Below are 23,885 nucleotides of genomic sequence, written 5' to 3'. Positions count from 1 at the left end.
CTCTCTCTCTCTCCCACCCCCCTCTCACTCTCTCCCACCCACCTCACTCTCTCTCCCACCCCCCTTCTCCTCCACCCCCCTCTCTCTCTCTCTCTCCCACCCCCTCTCTCTCTGCCACCCCCTCTCTCTGTCTCTCCCACCCCCCCCTCTCTCTCTCTCCCCCCCCCTCTCTCTCCCAGCCTCTCTCTCTCTCTCTATCTCCTACCCCCTCTCCCTCTCTCACCCCCCCTCTCTCTGTCCCTCCAACAACCTCTCTCTCTCACTCCCACCCCCCTCTCTCTCTCTCTCTCCCACCCCCCCTCTCTCTCTCTCACTCCCACCCCCCTCTCTCTCTCTCTCTCCCACCCCCCCTCTCTCTCTCTCTCTCCCACCCCCTCTCTCCCAGCCCCGTCTCTCACTCTCTCTCCCACCCCCCCTCGCTCTCTCCCACCCCCTCTCTCTCTCTCTCCCACCCCTCCTCTCTCTCTCTATCTTTCCCCCTCTCTCTCTCCCACCCCCCCTCTCTCACTCTCTCTCCCACCCCCTCGCTCTCTCCCACCCCCCCTCTCTCTCTCTCCCACCCCCCCTCTCTCACTCTCTCTCCCACCCCCCTCTCTCTCTCTCTCCCACACCCCTCTCTCTCTCCCACCCCCTCTCTCTCTCTCTCCTACCCCCTCTCTCTCTCTCTCTCCCACCCCCTCTCTCTCTCTCTCCTACCCCCTCTCTCTCTCTCTCTCCCACCCCCTCTCTCTCTCTCTCCTACCCCCTCTCTCTCTCTCTCTCTCCCACCCCCTCTCTCTCTCTCTCTCCCACCCCCTCTCTCTCTCTCTCCTACCCCCTCTCTCTCTCTCTCTCCCACCCCCTCTCTCTCTCTCTCCTACCCCCTCTCTCTCTCTCTCTCTCCCACCCCCCTCTCTCTCTCTCTCCCATCCCCTCTCTCTCTCTCTCTCTCCCACACCCCCTCTCTCTCTCCCACCCCACCTCTCTCACTTTATCTCCCACCCTCTCTCTCTCTCTCTCCCACCCCCACTCTCTCTCCCACCCTCTCACTCTCTCTCCCACCCCCCTCTCCCTCTCTCTCTCTCCCACCCCCCTCTCTCTCTCCCACCCCCTCTCACTCTCTCTCTCCCACCCCCTCTCTCTCTCTCTCTCTCCCACCCCCACTCTCTCTCTCTATCTCTCCCACCCCCTCTCTCTCGCTCCCACCCCCTCTCTCTCTCTCTCTCTCTCCCACCCCCTCTCTCTCTCTCTCTCTCTCCCACCCCCATCTCTCTCTCTCTCGCACCCCCTCTCTCTCTCTCTCTCTCTCCCACCCCCTCTCTCTCTCTCTCTCTCTCCCACCCCCATCTCTCTCTCTCTCGCACCCCCCTCTCTCTCTCTCTCTCTCTCCACCCCCTCTCTCTCTCTCCCACCTCCTCTCTCTCTCTCTCTCTCCCAACCCCTCCCTCTCTCTCTCTCCCACTCCCCCTCTCTCTCTCCCATCCCCTCTCTCTCTCCACCCCCCTCTCTCTCCCACCCCTGTCTCTCTCTCTCTCCCACCCCCATCTCTCTCTCTCTCTCCCACCCCTGCTCTCTCTCTCTCTCTCCCACCCCCATCTCTCTCTCTCTCTCCCACCCCCTCTCTCTCTCTCTCTCTCTCTCTCCCACCCCCTCTCTCTCTCTCCCACCCCCTCTCTCTCTCTCTCTCCCAACCCCTCTCTCTCTCTCTCTCCCACCCCCTCTCTCTCTCTCCCACCCCCCCCCTCTCTCTCGCTCCCACCCCCATCTCTCTCTCTCTCCCACCCCCTCTCTCTCTCTCTCTCTCCCATCCCCTCTCTCTCTCTCCCACCTCCTCTCTCTCTCTCTCTCCCAACCCCTCTCTCTCTCTCTCTCCCACCCCCTCTCTCTCTCTCCCACTCCCCCTCTCTCTCTCTCTCTCCCATCCCCTCTCTCTCCCCCACCCCCTCTCCCTCTCTCTCTCCCACGCCCTCTCTCTCTCTCTCTCCCACCCCCATCTCTCTCTCTCTCTCCCACCCCCTCTCACTCTCTCCCACCCCTCTCTCTCTCTCTCTCTCTCCCAACCCCTCTCTCTCTCTCTCTCTCTCCCACCCCCTCTCTCTCTCTCCCACCCCCTCTCTCTCTCTCCCACCCCCCCTCTCTCTCTCTCCCACCCCCATCTCTCTCTCTCTCCCACTCCCCCCCTCTCTCTCTCTCTCCCATCCCCTCTCTCTCCCACACCCCCCTCTCCCTCTCTCTCTCCCACACCCTCTCTCTCTCTCTCTCCCACCCCCACTCTCTCTCCCACCCTCTCTCTCTCTCTCCCACCCCCCTCTCCCTCTCTCTCTCTCCCACCCCCCCTCTCTCTCCTACCCTCTCTCTCTCTCTCCCACGCCCTCTCCCTCTCTCTTTCCCATCCCCTCTATCTCTCTCTCTCTCACCCCCCCTCTCTCTCTCCCTCCGACCCCCTCTCTCTCTCTCTCCCAGACCCCGTATCTCTCTCTCTCCCACCACCCCCTCTCTCTCTCCCTCCCACACCCTCTCTCTCCCTCTCTCACCCACCCCCACTCTCTCTCTCCCACCCACCTCTCTCTCTCTCCCATCCCCTCTCTCTCTCCCACCCCCCTCTCCCTCTCTCTCTCCCACGCCCTCTCTCTCTCTCTCCCCCACCCCCCCTCTCTCTCCCACCCCTCTCTCTCTCTCTCTCTCCCACCCCCATCTCTCTCTCCCACCAGCTCTCTCTCTCTCTCTCTCCCACCCCCATCTCTCTCTCTCTCTCCCACCCCCTCTCACTCTCTCTCTCTCTCTCCCACCCCCTCTCTCTCTCTCCCACCCACCTCTCTCTCTCTCCCACGCCCTCTCTCTCTCTCTCTCCCACCCCCCCTCTCTCTCCCACCCTCTCTCTCTCTCTCTCCCACGCCCTCTCCCTCTCTCTTTCCCATCCCGTCTATCTCTCTCTCTCTCACTCCCCCTCTCTCTCTCCCTCCGACCCCCTCTCTCTAACTCTCCCAGACCCCCTTTCTCTCTCTCTCCCACCACCCTCTCTCTCTCTCCCACCACCCTCTCTCTCTCTCCCACCCCCTCTCTCTCTCTCTCTCTCTCTCCCACCCCTTCTCTCTCCCTCTCTCTCCCACCCCCTCTCTCTCTCTCCCACCCCCCTCTCTCTCTCCCACCCCCTCTTTCTCTCCCACCCACTCTCTCTCCCTCTCTCCCACCCTCTCTCTCTCTCTCCCACCCCCTCTCTCTCTCTCTCCCCCACCCCCTCTCTCTCTGTCTCTCCCACCCTCTCTCTCTCTCCCCCACCCCCTCTCTCTCTCTCTCCCCCCTCTCTCTCTTCCCCTCTCTCCCTCTCTCTCTCCCCCCCTTTCTCTCCCCCCCCTCTCTCTCTCCCACCCTCTCTCTCTCCCCCTCTTCCTCTCTCCCCCGCCCCCCTCCCGCCATTCCCCTCCACAGGGGACCTGATGTTAAATTGTATTGCCGTCCTCTCTTCAGGACAGAGCTCATAGCTCCAGAGCCGATATAAAAACAAAGAATTGCGGATGCTGGAAATCCAAAACACAAACAGAGAAACCTGGAAAAACTCAGCAGGTCTGGGAGCATCTGCGGAGAGGATCACAGTTAACGTTTCGAGTCCTCATGACCCTTCAACAGAACTAAGGAAAAATAGAGAAGGGGTGAAATATAAGCTGGTTTAAGGGGGTGGGGGGACAAGTAGAGCTGGATAGAGGGCCAGTGATAGGTGGAGATAACCAAAAGATGTCACAGACAAAAGGACAAAGAGGTGTTGAAGGTGGGGATATTATGTAAGGGAGGTGCTAATTAAGGGTAGAAAGCAGGACGAGCAAGGTGCAGAAAGCCCTAGCGGGGACGGAGTGGGGGGAAGGAATCAAAAATGGCTAAAAGGTAGAGACAAAACAATGGGTGGAAATACATTTAAAAATAACGGAAATAGGTGGGAAAAGAAAAATCTATATAAATTATTGAAAAAAACAAAAAGGAGGGGGAAGAAACGGAAAGGGGGTGGGGATGGAGGAGAGAGTTCATGGTCTAAAACCGTTGAACTCAATATTCAGTCCGGAAGGCTGTAAAGTGCCCAGTCGGGAGATGACCAGTTGTCCAGAGCCGATTCTGGAGATGGAGCTCGGAGGCAGGCAGCTGGAGTGGGGTGGGGGGTGGATTGAACCCCGGTGTTAGCCCTCATCTCTCCACCCCAGCCAACTGGCCGCCCTCGCGGTACCCCAGCGGTTATGGCACCACGCATTACATGCCAGTTGCGGCTATGGAGAGTGCTGGTGAAGGCTCCTATTTTGTTCTTATCCCGTGGTTGGCCGGGAACCTCTCCCGCTCTTACACAGGCTGGAAGGGTTTACCTGCTGGTACTCAACCAGTATCAGTGCGGCAAAGTCCTGAACACACGCGGAGTGAGTCCTGAACCCACAGCTGCAGCAGCAGGGCTGTTGTCCATTGTATTATGACTGACGCAGTTGCTAAAACTGAGTTATTTTAAAATAAAAAAATCCCAGAGGGAAACTTTAAAGAACTGTCATTACCTATCATTTTAAGTGTTACATTTGAGATGCGACTCTAAAGTCAAGAATCAGACCACCAGTTCTGGAGAGGTTTTACATGAAGCTCAATGAAACCTTTTATTAATTTGCCCAAGTTAAATATATACACATGGCTGCAAATTGCTACGATCATCAAACTTTTAACAAACTCCCAAACTAATCTCCATTAAGGCAACAGCAACCCATAGGCTTAGCCAGACACCAGGCAAAGTATTTCCACCTTACAAGTTCAAAATGAGGTTATTTTCACTTTGGTTCCTGTGGGGCCAGTTGGAGGCTTACAGCTGCTTTTGATCTCACATTGCCCCTGCTCTGCACACGCACAAGGCAGTGGTCTTGTTATACCTAGCACAACCCGTTGAATGTAAATTTTCATTGTATCACCAGCCTCTTCTAACAATAAAACCCTTTTCATAGTACCTATTTTATTAGTAATGTAAACGTATTGCTTGGTCTCTGCTGGCTAGGGGCCAGAATTCACCCCACTTCTTGAATTCTATTTTCAGAAACGCAAATGCACCTCTACCGCCCTGTTTATATCTCAAAACTAGTCCACATCAAAGCACCCAGACTAGCCGGCTTTAATCCAATTAAGACACACCCACAGACTAAACCTCTATTTTAAAAGAAAAATGTTTTCCAATTATGTTATGTACATTAATAGCCTTATTACAATTGCACCACAAGGTGCCCTTTTTATAAGATTACTGCATTTATTGATCATCCATAGAACCATAGAACACTACAGCACAGAAAAATAGGCCATTCGGCCCTTCTAGTCTGTGCCGAAATATTATTCCGCTTGTCCCATTGACCTGCACCCAGTCCATAACCCTCCAGACATCTCCCATCCATGTATCTATCCGATTTATTCTTAAAACTTAAGAGTGAGCCCGCATTTACCACGTCAGAAGGCAGCTCGCGCCACACTCTCACCCTCGGGCATTTAAGGGTCAACCACATTGCTGTGGGTCTGGAGTTACGTGTAGGCCAGGCCAGGTAAGGAGGGCAGATTCCCTCCCCCTGAAGGACATTAGTGAACCAGATGGGCTTTTGCAACAATCGACAATGGTTTCACCGTCATCATCTGATTTTTCATTGAACCCAGGTCCCCAGAGCATTGCCCTGTGTCTCTGGATTACTAGCCCAGTGACAGTACCACTATGCCATCACCACCCCCTTGGAGTGAGTTAGAGATTCAGGCTAATGCTCTGAGGATAGGTGGGTTCAAATACCACCAGGCAGCTGGTGGAAATGGAATTAAGTGCCTGAAGATGGAATATCAAGCTGTTCCCAGTAAGGGTGACCCTCGAAACTAATCATCGATTGGCCCGAAATCCCATCTGGTTCACCAGCGTCCTTTCAGGGAAGGAGATCTGGCGTCCCCTTCACCCGGGTCTGGGCGACACGTCACTCCAGATCGACAGCAGCGTGGTAGGAAGGAACGTAGGATGCGAAGAAGACATAAGGGGTTGCGCAAAGCTAGGTTGAGTGAGCGGGGGGGCAGAAATTTGGCAGGTGGAGTATAATGTGGGAAAATTGTGCACTCGTCCACTTTGGCAGCAAGGGTAGAAGCTTACATTCCTTAGCGGCCCTCTGAAAGTGGCCGGGCAAGCCATGGAGGTCGAGGGCAATTAGGGTTGGGTTGGCCTTGCCAACACTGGGCACATCTCATGAGAGAACAAAGCAATTCTGGCACAGATGTTCCCAATATAGGGTGTGACCTGCTCACTCCACGCGCTAGAGACGAGGAGTAGAGTCTGACTTTGGGACAATCGATTGAGATGAGCATGACCAAGCTGTTCAGTGTGAACTAGAAGCAGGAGTTGGCCATTCTGCTCCTCGAGCCTGCTCCCCCATTCATTGAAATCCCGACTGTGGCCTCGACTCCACATTCTGCCGATCTCTTGTAACCTTTGATGCCCTTGTTAGTCAAGAATCGATCTGCATTTGCCTTATGAACATTCATTGACCCCCAGCTCCCACTGCTGTCTGGGGACGAGAGTTCCACAGACTCACAACCCTTTGAGACAGGAAAAACATGAATAAGTTCTTCTCATCTCCGTCTTCAACGGGAAATCGCTTATTTTTAAACTGCGTTCCCTCGTTCTGGTTTCTCCCACACAAGGGAAGTACCCTCTCAGCCTCCCCACCCTATCGAGCAGCCCCACCGCCACCTCAGAAACTTATATGTTTCAATAAGATCACCTCTCGTTCTTCTAAACTCCACTGGATACTTACCCAGCCCGTCCAACTGTTCCTCATAATATAACCATTGCACCCCAAGAATCAGCCACCCTCTGACGCATTTATATCTTAAACAGGGAGAGCAAAACTGTGCACAGCACACTGTCGATGTGGTCTCACCAATACACTGTAGAACTGGAGCAGAACATCCTCAGATTCCATTCCACTTACAATAAACGACAACGCTCCATTTGCCTTCCCAATCGCTTGCTGTGCCTGTATACTAACTTCACCTACTTCAGGACGCCCAGATCCCTCTGTATCCTCACAGTTCTGGGACCTCTTCTCCGTCTAGGTAATGTGCTGCTTCTGTAGCCTTGCTGCCAAAGTGGATGAGTTCATGTGTTCCCACATTATACTCCACCTGCCAAATTTCGGCCCCCGCTCACTCATCCTAGCTTTGCGCACCCCTTATGTCTTCTTCACATCCTACGTTCCTTCCTACTGATTGTCCTTTACCTGTTCCTGCCAGCCTTTCCTGCTTGCAATGCATAAACATCCATCCGAAACCACAGCCCCCACACCCCAGACAAATGGAGGCAGCAATGTGGAGGCTTTCCATCTCCCGTTGGTTGGTTCCAGAGTCATTTTTGTGATTGGCTTCCCGAAGGAGCCTCTCTCTAGGCTTTAAGCGAGTGTCATAAGAAGCGGTGTTGCATCTGACGCCAGTTTCTGCGCTCTGCCTGCTACTCGATCGCGATTGGTGGAGAGCGGGTGACCCATGTGACATCTCCTCCATTGTGGCGCTACTCAAAACACAACCACAGTTTTGACACCTTAGCACACAACGGTGTTAAGATAGGCCAACAAGGGTTGTGCCCAAAACCAATGCTTTAGCAAAGTCAGAAAACAGGAGGGGGGGAGTGGAGAGGTGGGAGAGATTGAGAGGGAGGGGTGGGGTTGGGCGTGGGTAGGGTCATTTGGGTGCCCGGCCACGAATGGCAAGTGTGGAGGAAATTGTGGTAGCACCAGCGGCCGGAGGGGCACTGAGTTCTTGGAATGCTCCAGGAGGGTGTTGAAGAGGATAATGGCGATTTGAACAGTGCAGCCGTCACTGGACCAGTAGCCATAAGACCATAGGAGCAGAAATTAGGCCATTCGGCCCATCGAGTCTGCCCCGCCATTCAATCACGGCTGATAAGTTTCTCAACCCCATTCTCCCGCCTTCTCCCCGTCACCTTTGATCCCCTTATCAATCAAGAACCTATCTATCCTCGGTCTTAAATACACTCAATGACCTGGCCTCCACAGCCTTCTGTGGCAATGAATTCCATAGATTCACCACTCTCTGGCTATAGAAGTTTCTCCTCATCTCTGTTCTAAAAGGTCTTCCCTTTACTCTGTGCCCTCGGGTCCTAGTCTCTCCTACTCATGGAAACATCTTCCCCACGTCCCACTCTATCCAGGCCTTTCAGTATTCTGTAAGTTTCAATCAGATCTACCAATCTACGCCATCGGAGGCGGGTGTTGAAGGAGAACTAATGCACCTGAATCTTTTTTTTTTAAGAAGACAGAAAATGCTGGACAAAGTCAGCCGGTCTCGCAGCACGTGTAGACAGAGAGAAAGAGAGTTAACATTTCGAGTCCGTGTGACTCTTCCTCAGCGCTCTGCATCTAATGCATCCAAAGTTGTCTAATGCCCTTTGCAGCATCAGGAAATGCAACAATTTCTTGCCAGTGGAGGGAACCAGATACTTTGATGAAAGTTCAGTTGGATTTTGAATTGGGGATGGACAGGCACTAAAGATAGGCTATTCGCAATGAACTAATAGGTAATTAGCTAATAGACGTAATAGGCTATTCATAATTAATTTTAAGATAGTTTACTAATTTATTAAGAAGAAGCAGTTTAGATGAAGTAATTATCCAGGGAAATATATGTGCCGCGGCATTTCAGAGTGGTTTACTGGGGACGAGCAGATGGCTGGTGTAGAGTGTGTTAATCTCAGTAGCTGGTGATGGCAGTGTTTTGCTCACTAGCTCAAGCCTCCCTCCATCCTCCCTCATTCTCCTCTGGTCCATCTTCCACCTGAAGAGGGAGGCTGAGCTCTGCCTCCACCACCCCCTCTTCCCTTGCACGGTTTCTCTGTGATTCTCTCCACAGATGCTGCCTGGAGCCTGTCTGTCTGTCTGTCTGTCTGTCTGTCTGTCTGTCTGTCTGTCTGTCTGTCTGTCTGTCTGTCTGTCTGTCTGTCTGTCTGTCTGTCTATTTATCTATCTATCTATCTATCTATCTATCCATCTGTCTATTTATCTGTCTATCCATCTGTCTATCCATCTGTCTATCCATCTGTCTATTTATCTGTCTATCCATCTGTCTATCCATCTGTCTATCCATCTGTCTATCCATCTGTCTATCCATCTGTCTATTTATCTGTCTATCCATCTGTCTATTTATCTGTCTGTCTATTTATCTGTCTGTCTATTTATCTATCTGTCTATTTATCTGTCTATCAATCTGTCCATCCATCTGTCTATCTATCTGTCTATCCATCTGTCTATTTATCTGTCTATCCATCTGTCTATCAATCTGTCTATCCATCTGTCTATTTATCTGTCTATCCATCTGTCTATTTATCTGTCTATCCATCTGTCTATCAATCTGTCTATCCATCTGTCTATTTATCTGTCTATCCATCTGTCTATTTATCTGTCTATCCATCTGTCTATCCATCTGTCTATCCATCTGTCTATCAATCTGTCTATCCATCTGTCTATTTATCTGTCTATCCATCTGTCTATCCATCTGTCTATCCATCTGTCTATTTATCTGTCTATTTATCTGTCTATCCATCTGTCTATCCATCTGTCTATCTATCTGTCTATTTATGTGTCTATCCATCTGTCTATCCATCTGTCTATTTATCTGTCTATCCATCTGTCTATCCATCTGTCTATCAATCTGTCTATCCATCTGTCTATTTATCTGTCTATCCATCTGTCTATTTATCTGTCTATCCATCTGTCTATTTATCTGTCTATTTATCTGTCTATCCATCTGTCTATCCATCTGTCTATCTATCTGTCTATTTATCTGTCTATCCATCTGTCTATCTATCTGTCTATTTATCTGTCTATCCATCTATCTATCCATCTGTCTATCCATCTGTCTATTTATCTGTCTATCCATCTGTCTATCCATCTTTCTATCCATCTGTCTATCCATCTGTCTATCCAACTGTCTATCCATCTATCTATCCATCTGTCTATTTATCTGTCTATCCATCTGTCTATCCATCTGTCTATCCATCTGTCTATTTATCTGTCTATCTATCTGTCTATTTATCTGTCTATCCATCTGTCTATTTATCTGTCTATCCATCTGTCTATTTATCTGTCTATTTATCTGTCTATCCATCTGTCTATCCATCTGTCTATCCATCTGTCTATTTATCTGTCTATCCATCTGTCTATCTATCTGTCCATCCATCTGTCTATTTATCTGTCTATCCATCTGTCTATCCATCTGTCTATCCATCTGTCTATCTATCTGTCTATCCATCTGTCTATCCATCTGTCTATCCATCTGTCTATCCATCTGTCTATCTATCTGTCTATCCATCTGTCTATTTATCTGTCTATCCATCTGTCTATCCATCTGTCTATCCATCTGTCTATTTATCTGTCTATTCATCTGTCTATCTATCTGTCTATCCATCCCTCTATCCATCTGTCTATTTATCTGTCTATCCATCTGTCTATTTATCTGTCTATTTATCTGTCTATCCATCTGTCTACCTATCTGTCTAGATTTCGGATCTCTGACAATGCCCCGTTTTTTCGGCTGCTTATCCCACGTGTTTTTACCGGAATAATGCTTCCCCCCATCTGATTCCTGGTACAGATTACCTCGTGACGCCGGATATCAGTGTGAGCGGGGATTCCAGCAGGTTAATGAAAGGACAGTCCGTTGAGATCCTGTGCGAGGCACCCAACTACTTCTCGGGAGCCAAGTTCTACCTGTACAAGGACAACGACCAGAACTTCATCAGCACGACTATTGCTTCCTCGCGCCTGGTCCGCTCCCACTTCAAACTTCACCACATCACGAAAGAGGACCAAGGCAACTACTCCTGCTCGTACCAGGCAGACATCGTTGGAAAGCACTTCAACTCCTCCCGCAGTGACCCCATATACCTTACGGTGATCGGTGAGTAGCGCTGAGCACCACCGGCTGCTCTTTATTCCAGGCGGGCGTCTCTGGCTGGGTCAGGGGTTTTCCAGGATCTTGACTCTGCGACAGTGAAGGGAACGGCCGATATATTTCCAAGTCGGGATGGTGAGTGGCTCGGAGGGGAACTTCCAGGTGGTGGTGTTCCCCGTGTGTCTGCTGCCCTTGTCCTTCTAGGTGGTAGAGGTCATGGGTTTGGAAGGTGCTGTGGAAGGAGCCTTGGTGAGTTGCTGCAGTGCATCTTGTAGATGGTACACACGCTGCTGCTACTGTGCGTCGGTGGTGGAGGGAGTGAATGTTTGTGGATGAGGTGCCGATCAAGCGGGACTGCTTTGTCCTGGACGGTGTCGAGCTTCTTGAGTGTTGTGGGAGCTGCACTCGTCCAGGCAAGTGGGGAGTATTCCATCACACTCCTGAGTTGTTCCTTGTGGATGGTGGACAGGCTTTGGGGGAGTCAGTGGGTGAGTGACTCTCCGCAGGATTCCCAGCCTCTAAGCTGCTCTTGTAGCCACAGTATTCATATGGCTGGTCCCAGTTCAGTTTCTGGTCAATGGTAACCCCCCCAGGAGGTTGTTGGTGGGGGATTCAGCGATGGTAGTGCCATTCAAAGTTCAGGGGCGATGGGCTGCACTTTCTGGTGTTGGAGATGGCACTTGTGTGGCGCGAGTGCTACTTGCCACTTGTCAGCACAAGTCCGGATATTGGTCCAGGTCCTGCTGCATTTGGCCATGGACTGCCTCCGTACCTGAGGAATCAGACGCAGGACAGAGCAGGTAAGGACAGCAGGTTTCCTTCCCTAAAGGTATGAGTAAAGCAGATGGGTTTCGATGACAATCATCGTGATAGAAATGATGGCAGCAGTTCAGCCATTTCATGCAGTTGCAAAAACACCTTCATACCGAATTGGCTGCAGTAAGTACTGTCCAATACGTGGAACATGTATGTTAGATTGTTCGATATAGTGCCCCAATATTAATATTCGGCTGCCTTGGCATCAGCGGGAGTGAAGAGACTGAGGAGGGGGGCATTAGAAAGCGTGAGCATAGGGACATATGGCCTAGGAGGCAGGAGTAAGTCCTTTGAACCTGCAACACCACTCAAAAGATCATGGTTCAACTGGTCATTTCCCACTTTCCTGTCTTCCCCCCCACCCCACCCCCCGTTAATGTTTGACCCCCTCGCATCATAAAAAACGATGTAACTCAGCCTTGAATAAATGTTGACGCCCAGCCTCCACTACCTCCTGTGGAAGAGAACTCTACTTTCTCTCAGAGAGAGGAAACAACACCCCCTTTTCTCTGTAATTGACAGAGAGACCCTAGTGTTCTTGAAACATGTTCCCTCGTTCTAGTTTCCCAGACGAAAGGAAATATTCTCCCAGTATCCGCTCGCTCCAATTCCCTCAAGACCTTCCATGTTTCAATAAGATCTCCCCTCGTTCTTCTGATTTCCCATGGATCTCCGTTTAACCTTTATCCCCGGATAGTCATTAGCATAGTTGCAGACTTCAGGAGGGCAAGGCTCCTGGACCTGGTGGACCACACCCTAGGGTCCTAAAGGGAATGACTGCAGAGATAGTGGCTGGATTGGTTGCAATCTTGCAAAGCTCCACCTAGATTCTGGTAAGTCCCCAGCGGATTGGAAAGCCGAAAGTGTGAGACTTGCTGAGAAAATATATTCTGTCGAAACATTTCATCTTGCGCCCAACAGGACAGTTGCCCCGAGGAGTGCGAGATGTAAAGAATCGATAACATGTCTTTATTTTCTGCAACATGTTCAAGTTCTGTATTGCCAAACGGCTATTTGTAACACAACTAATACGGAAAGGAGGGAGGCTGAGAGCAGGGAACTGCAGACCAGTTAGTCTTAACAGCTGGGGAAATGCGAAATCCATGACTGAGTAGGCACGCCTTTAGGTAATCATAATGCAATCTGGGAGAATCAACAAGATTTTGCGAAAGGGAGATAGTTTTTGAAAAACGAATTGGAGCACTTTAAGGATGTAACAAACAGGGGCGGTAAAGGGGAACCAGTAGATGTGGTGACCTTGGATTTTGATAATGTGCCTGATAAAGAGCGCAATGTAAAAGAACATGGGGGCAGAGGGTGATATATTAGCATGGATAGGAGATTGGCTGACTAACAGGAAACAAGGGAGTCCGGACAAATGGACCATTTTCTGGTTGTCAAACCATAACTCGTGGAGCACCGCAGGGATCGTTGCTGGGGCCTCAGCTATTTACAATCGATATGAATGACTTGGATGGAGGGACTGACTGTATTGCAGCCAAAGCTGCTGAGGTTAAAAATAGACTGAAACGAAAAGTCTGCGAGGGTTAGGTGAGTGGGCAAGACATTGGCAAACGGAGTACAAAGTGAGGTTGTCCATTTTAGAAGCAGAATGGAGAAGCAAAACATTACCAAAATAGAGAGAGGTCGCAGAATGCTACTGTACAGAGGGAACTTGGTTTCCTAGTACGTGAATCACACAAGATTAGCATGCAGCTGTAGCAGATAGGAAGTCAACGGGAAGGCCAACAGTTATTGACCGAATTGCTCACACCGCTGTCAGAGACGGAGTTCCAGGATTTTGACCCAGCGGCAGTGAAGGAACAGCTGATTATATATCCAAGTCAGGATGGTGAGTGGCTTGGAGGGGGACTTCCAGGTGGTGGTGTTCCCCATGTGTCTGTTGCCCTTGTCCTTCTCGATGGGATTGGAAGCTGCTGCCTCAGGAGCCTTGGTGGGTTCCTGCAGCACATCTCGTAGACGTTGAGGGTTGGGGATTCGGCGATGGTCACGTCATTGAATGTCAAGGGGCGATGGTTAGATTCTCTCTTGTTGGTGATGGTCATTGCCTGGCACTGATGTGGCAACAAATGTTACTTGCCCTTTATTGCAAGGGGGAATGAGATATAAATGTCGGGAAGTTTTGGTATAACAGTACAGGGCATTGGTGAGACCACACCTGGAGTATTGTGTACAGCCTTGGTCTCCTTACCTGAGGACGGGTATACTTACATTGGGAGCAGTGCAGAGAATTTTCACTAGGCTGCTTTCTGGGATGAAAGGGTTGTCTTATGAGGAAAGGTGGAGCATGTTGGGCCTATACTCATTGGGTTTTAGAAGAATGAGAGGTGATCTGTTTGATGCACATGGTATCCTGCGGGGGCATTGACAAGGTAGACACCGGGAGGTTTTTGCCTCCCGCGGGGGTGTCGAGAAGCAGGGGGCACGGTTTAACATTAACGGGTCTCCCATTTAAGACGGAGGTGAGGAGGAATTGCTTCTCTCAGTTAGTCTCTGGAATTCTCTTCCCCAGAGGGCACAGGAGGCTGGTTGACTGAATATATCCAACGCTGAGTTAGACCAGATTTTTGGATGGCAAGAGAGTCAAGCATCATTGGGGGGTGGGGGTGGGGGAGGGCGGGGGGTGTGGTGGTGTGTGGGGGGCAGGCAGGAAAACGGAGTTAAGGCCACAAGCGGATCAGCCATGAAGTAGGCTCGATGGACCGAATGGCCTGCTCTGTTTCCAGTTCTTGCCTTCTTGATGATGAAGGGTGAATTGAGCAGATGGATGGAAGATGGGATCGAATTTGGAGACGTGTTCGGTGCTGCGGTTGGGAGGGACTAACACAGGAAGACAATATATGATGAATTGTACGAGGCTGAGCGCCTGGTGGGAGGATACACCTTGCTGGTCAAATTCACGTACCTTTGAAGGTGGCCCATTGTGTTGATAAAGCAATTGAAAGCAAATATGGGTCGCATAGGTAATAGGGGCAGGAGGAGGCCATTCTGCCCCTTGAGCTTGTTCTGCCGTTCAACTAGGTCAGGGCTGATCATCTACCTGAAGACAATTGCCCCGCATTAATCCCATATCCATTGATGTCATTGGTACCTGGACATCTATCAACCTCAGCCTTGAGCATACTCGATGACTGAGCTTCCTCAGCCCTCTGGGGTAGAGAATTCTAATGGCTTACCACCCCCCCCGAGTGAAGAAATCCACCTACATCTCAATCCTAACGGCCAGCCCCTTGTTCTGAGACTGTGTCCCCTGGTTCTAGACACCCGCCCTCCCTAGCAAAGAGGGAATCATCCTTCCTGCATCATTGAATGTGTTAAGTGTGTTAGTATAGCGTGTTGAACTGTTATTACCGCATTCTGCTATCTTACCTTTACGCGCTATCGGCACCTTCTTTAGCCTTTAACACTCCCTTTGCATTGCGTCCATGACATCTTTATCAATATGTCCTGAGCTCCCCCCTTGATCCCTGTAAGAATGTTGGGTCCCTCAATGAGAACACCTCTCGCTCTTCTAAACCCTATGGAGCACATGCGCCGACTCCTCAATCTCTCCTTACGAGGCAATCCCGCCATCCCAGGAATTCGTCCGGTGGCCCCTCGGCCGCACTCCCTCGATGGCAATTGCATCCTTCATAAGAAGTGTTGAGATGAGCGCTTGAAAAGCCGTAGCAGGTGCTGGAAAAATGGGGTTAGAATAGTTAGGTGCATGATGGCTGGCATGGACATGATGGGCTGAAGGGCCTGCTTCTGTGCTGCATAACTCGATGATAAGGAAGCCAAAGCTCTAGGCAATACTCCAGGTGTGGTCAAGCCAAGACACAATTGTGTCTCTGCACAAATGCAGCAAAACATCTGCAATTGCGACTCGAATCCTCTTGTGATAAAGACCAACATGCCAATTCCCTTCCTCAGTCCCCTTACTTGCACCGTACTTCCTGTCATATAGTGACCAGAACTGTCTCCAGCACTCTAGTTGCAGTATAACTCGTGTTTTCCACCCCACCCAACTTCTGTACTAGGGATAAGGCGAAATAGGGGCAGATTTTGGATTCATCTCAGTCAGAGCTGCCCATCCCTTGAACATTTCAAGCAACCATACTGTAGGAGTCACATGTAGGCCAAACCCAAAGCGCATGTCCTTCCCTAAAGGCTATTAGGATTTTGCAACAATTGCTGATAGACGGTTAACAGCAACGAGGCCAGCTTTAGAATTGCAGATTTATTAGTTGAGTATCAATCCCCACTGGCTGCTGGTGAACTCACGTCCACCAGACCACTAGCCTGGGACTTTGGGATTACTAGCCCAGTGATGTTACCGTTACACCACCATCTCCCCAGAGGGCTAATTTCCAACTGGCCGGGCTAACGTGTTTCCTCTCTTGCAGATGACGTGGCACTCCGCTTAGTCAACGGAGAGAACGACTGCTCGGGCACCGTTCAGGTGTACTACAACGCAACCTGGGGTTCGGTGTGCGGCGAATTCTGGGGCATCACGGACGTGCAGGTGGTCTGCAGGCAGCTTGGCTGCGGTTTTGCCAAGGGGCAAATGGACCCGTCGCAGTTCGCCGACATCCAGAAACCCATCTGGCTGAGCATGGTCCAGTGCAGCGGCGCCGAGGCCCACCTGTGGGTCTGTCCGGCGAGAGCCTGGATCAGCGGGATCAGCTGCGATCGATTGAACGGGGCTACTGCCACGTGCTCTGGTAATGCCCGCGCGTACGGGGTCGTTTTGGCCTTATCCTGCTCCCGGTATTAAAATGAATCGAGCACATGCACACACATACACATAACACTCCCAGCGATGCCTGCTTAGTTCCGACACTGCCAACAGACCTCAGGAACCATGTAATGCATTGGAAATTAAAATTCCCTCAAAAGTTGCCCATAATGCGAATTCTACAAAAAAAAAACTTACAGAATATATTTCAGCAAAACTGGAGTCCAGGAGTCATTGCATCCATCCACCCAGCATCATTTTATATCCACAGTCATAGTCAACCACTGCAGATGCTTATGTACATACGTAAGCAGTGTTATTTTACACAAGTTCCTGTGCGCGAGTGTCTACACTTGCCCTTTAAGCGTGCTGGGCCGCTAGTCACTAGCGATGGTGCGGAATGTACAATCTGGGCGGGCGAATGGAGTGGTGGATGTGCTGGGGGTGGGGGTGGGAGTGAGGTCCGGTTCCCCTTCCAAGTCACTCGCCCTCGAACGATATCGGCCGTCCCCTTCGCTGCCTCTGGGTCCAGACCCTGGACTTCCCTCCCTCCCTCACCGCGCTGAGGGTGTGTACCCACGCCCCCGCAGAGGCTCCAGAAGGCAACTCACCAGCACCTTCTCAAGGTCCTGCGAGGGATGGGCAACAAAGCGCTAAACCCGGCCAGCGACAGCCGCACCCCATGAACGAAAATGCGAAAAAGTTGGGGGGTGGGGTGCAGGTCTGCTCAACGCTGGGACGGTCTTGATAGGCCGAATGCTCCCCCCCACCCCGCCCCAGCTCGGGTTGTTTTGTGTGTGCGCGAAACCGTCTCCTGGGGTCCACCCTTGATTCACCCCTTGAACATAAAGCTGGGGTCTTGGGGGTTGGGGGTGGGGATCGGTCAGTTTTCAGGCAATGGGAATTGGTCAATATCTACGAGGGAGACATGGAAGTATCTCTCCGGGGTTAGAGAGGGAGACAGACGATCGGCAATATGCGTGGAGAGAATGACCAAGTCCCGGAGAGATCGGAGGATCACAGAATCACACACACAGTGCAGAAGAGGCCCTTCGGCCCATCGAGTCTGCACCGACACGTGAGAAACACCTGACCTACCTACCTCATCCCATTTACCAGCACTTGGCCCCATAGCCTTGAATGTTTATGACATGCCAAGTGCTCATCCAGGTACTTTTTAAAGGATGTGAGGCTAACCCGCCTCCACCACCCTCCCAGGCAGCGCATTCCAGACCCTCACCACCCTCTGGGTAAAAATGTTTTTCCTCACATCCCCCCCCCTAAACCTCCTGCCCCTCAACTTGAACTTGTGTCCCCTTGTGACTGACCCTTCAACTAAGGGGAACAGCTGCTCCCTATCCACCCGTCCATGCCCTTCATAATCTTGTACACCTCGATCAGGTCGCCCCTCAGTCTTCTCTGCTCCAACGGAAACAACCCAAGTCTATCCAACCTCTCTTCATAACTTAAATGTTTCATCCCAGGCAACATCCTGGTGAATCTCCTCTGCACATCCTCCGGTGCAATCACAACCTTCCTATAATGTGGCGACCAGAACTGCACACAGTACTCCAGCTGTGGCCTCACCGAGGTTCTATACAACTCCAACATGACCTCCCTACTTTTGTAATCTATGCCTCGATTGATAAAGGCAAGTGCTGCATATTCTTTTTTCACCACCCCACTAACATATCCCTCTGCCTTCAGAGATCTATGGACACACATGTCAAGGTCCCTTTGTTCCTCAGAACTTCCTAGTGTAATGCCGTTCATTGAATACTTCTTTGTCAAATTACTCCTTCCAAAGTGTATCACCTCACACTTTTCAGGGTTAAATTCCATCTGCCACTTATCAGCCTGAGATGGCGGCATAGTGATAATATCAGTGGACCCGTGATACAGGGGCCTCAGGCTAATGTGCAAGGGACATGGGTTATACAGACTGATCCTCAACCCCCACCTCCCTCCACCACCCCCCCAACCCAATTTAAGCATGGGAGAAGCTAAGGAGTCAACCCTACATGAACTACCTAGACCGTTCCAAGCAATTGAACCCAGGCAGTTGGGGGCCTAATGGTCATCTCACTAGTCATGTGACTAGTTGAGTTAAGTGATGTGGAGGGTAGGCAGGCTTTGGGGAGTCAGGAGAGGAGTTACTCGCCGCAGAATTCCCAGCCTCTGACCTGCTCTTGTAGGCACAGGGACATAGGGATGCAGGAACAGGAGTGGGCTATTCAGCCCATCGAGCCTGTTCCTGCGATGTGCTGGCCCTGGAGAGGGTCCAGAGGAGGTTCACGAGAATGATCCCAGGAATGAAAGGCTTAACATATGAGGAACGTTTGAGGATTCTGGGTCTATACTCGATGGAGTTTAGAAGGATGAGGGGGGATCTGATTGAAAATTACAGAATACTGAAAGGCCTGGATAGAGTGGACGTGGGGAAGATGTTTCCATTAGCAGGAGAGACCAGGACCCGAGGGCACAGCCTCAGAGTAAAGGGAAGACCTTTTAGAACAGAGATGAGGAGAAACTTCTTTCGCTAGAGTGTGGGTGAATCTATGGAATTCATTGCCACAGAAGGCTGTGGAGGCCAGGTCATTGAGTGTATTTAAGACCGAGATAGATAGGTTCTTGATTGGTAAGGGGATCAAAGTTACGGGGAGAAGGCGGGAGAATGGGGTTGAGAAACCTATCAGCCATGATTGAATGGCGGAGCAGACTCGATGGGCCGATTGGCCTAATTTCTGCTCCTAGGTCTTATGTCCATCATTGGATTATCTCATGGCTGATCATCTACCTCTCCGCCACTTTCCCACACTATCTTCATAAGCATCGATGTCATTAGTCTCCAGATGTTCACTCTTGATCGTGGCCAATGATTGAGCTTCCACAACCCTCTTGGCTGGGAATCCCAAAGATTCACCCCCCACCCCATCTGAGTGAAGAAATCCTTCCTCACCCCAGCTCATTACCCTGACATTCGGTCCCCCCCAGTTCTAGGCTCACCAGCCAAATTGTGCATCCAACCTTCATCCACCCTGTCACGCCCTGTAAGATTTTCCTAGGTTTGAGTGAGGCTACCCCTCATCCTTCGGAACTCCAGGGAATACAGACCCTGTCCCCCCCCAATCTCTCCTCATAAGAAATCCCAACACCCCAGTGATTAATCTGGTGTACCTCCATTGTGCAGGATTTATGTGGGGGTGGGGTTCAGCTCAGTTTCTGGTCAATGGTAACCACCCTCACCCCCAGGATGTTGATAGTTGGTAACTCAGCGATGGTAATGGTATTGAATGCCAAGGGGAGATGGTTAGATTCGCTCTTGTTGGAGATGGCCATTGCCTGGCACTTGGGCGGCCTGAAGGTTACTTGCCACTGGTCAGCCCAAGCCTGAATGTTGTCCAAGTTTTGATGGAGATCGGCACGGGGGTTTGGGGCTAGAAAACTGAGGCGCCATTTTGTCACTTGCACGGCCGGGAAATGGCGCAATTTTCCCATCTAAGACCTCTTGGACACCTTGCAGTAACGTCCCTCTGCATTGGATGATGCTGGCAGTTAGCACAGGGTGATTCTTTGGAATTCTCTACCCCAGAGGGCTGTGGAAACTCAGTCAGTGAGTTTCGAGAGAGAAGTCGATGGGTTTCTGGGGACCAGTGACGTCAAGGGATATGGAGGTATCGCGGGAAAGTGGCGGAGAGGTCGATGACCTGCCAGGAGCCAATTCAATGGCGGAGAAGGCTCGATGGGCTGAATGGCCCACCCCTGTCCCTGTGCCCCTCTGTCCCTGTGTCTACAAGAGCAGGGCAGAGGCTGGGAATTGTGCAGCGAGTAACTCACCTCCTGACTCTTCCCCAAAGCTTACCTGCCTCCTACATCGCTTAACTCAATTGGTTGCATGACTAGTGAGTGGAGCAGAAGGCCACCATCGGCCTGGGTTCAGTTGCTTGGCACCATAAGAGACCATAAGACATAGGAGCAGAAATTAGGCCATTCGGCCCATTGAGTCTGCTCCGCCATTCAACCATGGCTGATAAGTTTCTCAACCCCATTCTCCCACCTTCTCCCTGTAACCTTTGATCCCCTTACCAATCAAGAACCTATCTATCTCGCTCTTAAATACACTCAATGACCTGGCCTCCACAGCCTTCTGTGGCAATGAATTCCATAGATTCACCACTCTCTGGCTAAAGAAGTTTCTCCTCATCTCTGTTCTAAAAGGTCTTCCCTTTACTCTGAGGCTGTGCCCTCGGGTCCTAGTCTCTCCTACTCATGGAAGCATCTTCCCCACGTCCACTCTATCCAGGTCTTTCAGTATTCTGTAAGTTTCAATCAGATCCCCCCTCATCCTTCTAAACTCAATCGAGTATAGACCCAGAGTCCTCAAACGTTCCTCATAGGTTAAGCCTTTCATTCCTGGGATCGTTCTCGTGAACCTCCTCTGGGACCCTCTCCAGGGCCAGCACATCCTTCCCTGAGAGACGGGGGCCCAGAATTGCTCACAATATTCCAAATGTGGTCTGACCAGTCGAGTTCGTTCACGCAGAACGCGCAGAATGTCCGATTGGCAAATGGAGGACTGTCCTCCAGTGTGGCAAGGAAGGCCTTCAGTGGTCAAAAGCAAGTCTTTTAGAAGAAACCAAGTCTTGTTTTCTGTCGCCACAGCTCAGCCACCTCCGCCGACGTTGACAGTATCTGGAAATGGTCTATTCTTCAAGGAAGACACCATCAAGTTTGTGTGTGGGGCGTCTTCCCTGTATAAGGGTGCGCAGATGGCCCTATACAAAATGGGCGAAGAGATGCCAGTCTTAACGGGCGTGATCTCCTCCAGTCAGGGCAACGTGAAGTTCGATCTCGAGCACATTAACAAGAGCCACGAGGGGACCTACTGGTGCAACTACCAGTTGGAGGTGGCGGAGCTGGTCTTTGCGTCCGAGGACAGCGCATTGGTGGAGATCGCGGTCGTAGGTAAGGCCGGCTTTCAGGTGAAAAGAGAGACACGTCGAATCTTTGCACCTTTGCACTCATCAGGACACTTCGCATTACAAGTGCGGGGGTGGGGGGAGGGGGGAAACAACAATTGGTACCGCATGTGAAGAGTGTGCCGATTGGTTGGCACGTGGGCTCTGATTGGTAGAGAGGCGTTGCCGTGGAGGGCGCCCCAGTGTTGGTGACTGACAGTTAACTGTCGAGTGTTGCTTGAAATTTAAACCAGGCAGCTTGATCCTGATTGGTCAAGGCGACGCCCGAGGAATGAGTCAGTGAATGGCTGTCACTTAGTTCGTCTAGCGTTGTTTGCCTGGCCCACTAGTGCTCCCAATTCGCAGGTACAGGTGCCACGTAAACAGCGAGCTAATCCGTTGAACCGAATAAATGTTTTTTAAAGAAATATAATTCGTTTCCCATCCTTGGAGTTGTCTGCAATGGGCTATGGAACATGCCGAATGGTATAGACCCTCCGATGACTCTTTATTTCGTGTGTGTTTGGATCGTCAATGTTGCAGTGTTTGTTTTCCCCACTCGACAGAAAATGCTAAACTTCGGCTTGTGGATGGACCCACCTCCTGCTCCGGTAGAGTCGAAGCTTTCTACAATGGCACCTGGGGAACCATCTGCGATTTCGGGTGGGACATTGTCGACGCCCAGGTGGTGTGCCACCAGGTGGGCTGCGGGTTTGGCCAATCGGCCACTCCCGGCGGCCACTTCGGAGAAGGGGCAGGGCCGACCCTGCTGGAGAACGTCCGCTGCAATGGGACGGAGAAGTTCCTGTGGTCCTGCCCGTCGCAGGTCATCATGCCCCGGACCTGTCGCCAGAATAATGACGCGGGCGTGATCTGTTCAGGTAAGGATTTGGCCGGACGATGTCCTTCTGTTGAATGGGAAGTGCCGACAAGGCCAAGGAAGTGGGGGCCCGGATCCTGCGGACGCTGGGAAAACCTGAACTAAAAACGGAAAAGGCTGGGAAATAATTTTAAAAAAAAATCTCCGCTGGCGGGAGAGACGGAGTTAACGTTTTGAGTCGGTGTGAATCTCCTTCGTAGCCAGAGAGAAGTAGAAATGTGATGGATTTCACGCTCTGTGGCAAGTGGAGAGAGATAGAAGGTCAGGGATAGGTGGGCGCTCATGATAGATCGATAAAGATGTCAAGGGCGCAATAGAAAGAGGGCGTTAAAGACTAAAGAAGGTGCGGATAGCGGCGTGAAGGCGAGAAAGCAGAATGTGGCAACAGCAGGTTAACAGGTTATGCTAATGCTATTGAGTTTGGATCATGTGTTAAAATTCACTGTTCAAGTCCACACACGAATATTGGCCACTTACATCAGATATAGGAGGGAGGCTGGTGCCTTTTGTTTCATTCGTTCTCAGGGTGTGGGCATTACTGGCAATGCCACCATTTATCACCCATCCCTTATGTGACCTGAAAAAGGTTAACTGGGTGGTTTCCAGGGCCATTTCTGAGGGGCAGTTAAATTCAACCATCTTCATGTGGATCTGGAGTCATGTATAAGTCATGAAGACCAAGCAAGAATGAGACTGGCCTTCTTCCCCAATTGAGGGTGCGGCACGGACACAGATGTGCTGTCATCCTGAGAGACCCAACGGTTCCAGTACAATTATACCAAACAACTCAGCACTCCCACAAATCTGCTGGAGGGCAGATGCAGACCTGAGTGAAGACCCTATCTAATTGGACTAAAATCGGTCAGAGGACCAAGGACATGGGTCAGTGCCATTTATTACTGGATGCCTTGAGATATATATAGCATGGCTTATCATTCCAATCAGAAAATTGCAGAGTTATTGACATTAGTTTGTTGCAATGAGTGGCATAAAGGTAAGGAGGCAGAATGTCTTAATAGTGTTAATGTAATGTGTTAATCTGCTCTTAACACATTCTGCGATCTTACCTTTATTCCACTATCAGCATCTCCTTTAGCCTTTAAGACTCCCTATTGCAAATATGGCATCATTGTCACTCTCTCCTTAGCCCCCACCTATCCCCGAATTCTATTTTGCAGTATCTCCTCTTAAATAGTGTAAAACCCATCACATTTCTACTTCTACTTAGCTCTGAAGATGAGTCATGCTGACTGAAAATGTTAACTCTGTTTCTCTCTCCACATATGCTGCCAGACCTGCTGAGTTTCTCCAGCATTTTCTGTATCTGTTGCTTGACAACACTTCGGTTCAATGTCAGTGATCCCTTTTCACATGGTTCAGTACATGGGGAACACCACCACCTGGAAGTTCCCCTCCGAGACACTCACCATCCTGACTTGGAAATATATCGGCCGTTCCTTCACTGTCGATGGGTCAAAATCCTGGAACTCCCTCCCTAACAGCACTGTGGGTGTACCTACACCACAGGGGACAAAATCCTGGAACTCCCTCCCTAACAGCACTGTGGGTGTACCTACAC

General features: G+C 50.7%; 1 protein-coding gene across 1 annotated transcript in view; it reads left to right on the top strand.

The window, feature by feature from the left end:
- Positions 1-10,614: 10,614 nt before the first annotated feature.
- LOC144675766 (scavenger receptor cysteine-rich domain-containing protein DMBT1-like) overlaps positions 10,615-23,885 on the top strand; it is a gene marked incomplete at its 5' end in the record, with an annotated part of 59,656 nt that continues 46,385 nt past the window's right edge. The window contains 4 exons of the mRNA XM_078536364.1: positions 10,615-10,920; positions 16,137-16,454; positions 21,131-21,433; positions 21,993-22,307. Coding sequence (XP_078392490.1) covers positions 10,615-10,920; positions 16,137-16,454; positions 21,131-21,433; positions 21,993-22,307 — 1,242 coding nt within the window. The remainder of the gene's footprint in view (positions 10,921-16,136; positions 16,455-21,130; positions 21,434-21,992; positions 22,308-23,885) is intronic.

The sequence above is a fragment of the Cetorhinus maximus genome, unplaced genomic scaffold (assembly GCF_964194155.1).
Source record: "Cetorhinus maximus unplaced genomic scaffold, sCetMax3.hap1.1 HAP1_SCAFFOLD_1149, whole genome shotgun sequence".
Lineage (NCBI taxonomy): Eukaryota > Metazoa > Chordata > Chondrichthyes > Lamniformes > Cetorhinidae > Cetorhinus > Cetorhinus maximus.
This window is presented reverse-complemented; position numbering and strand designations above follow the sequence as displayed.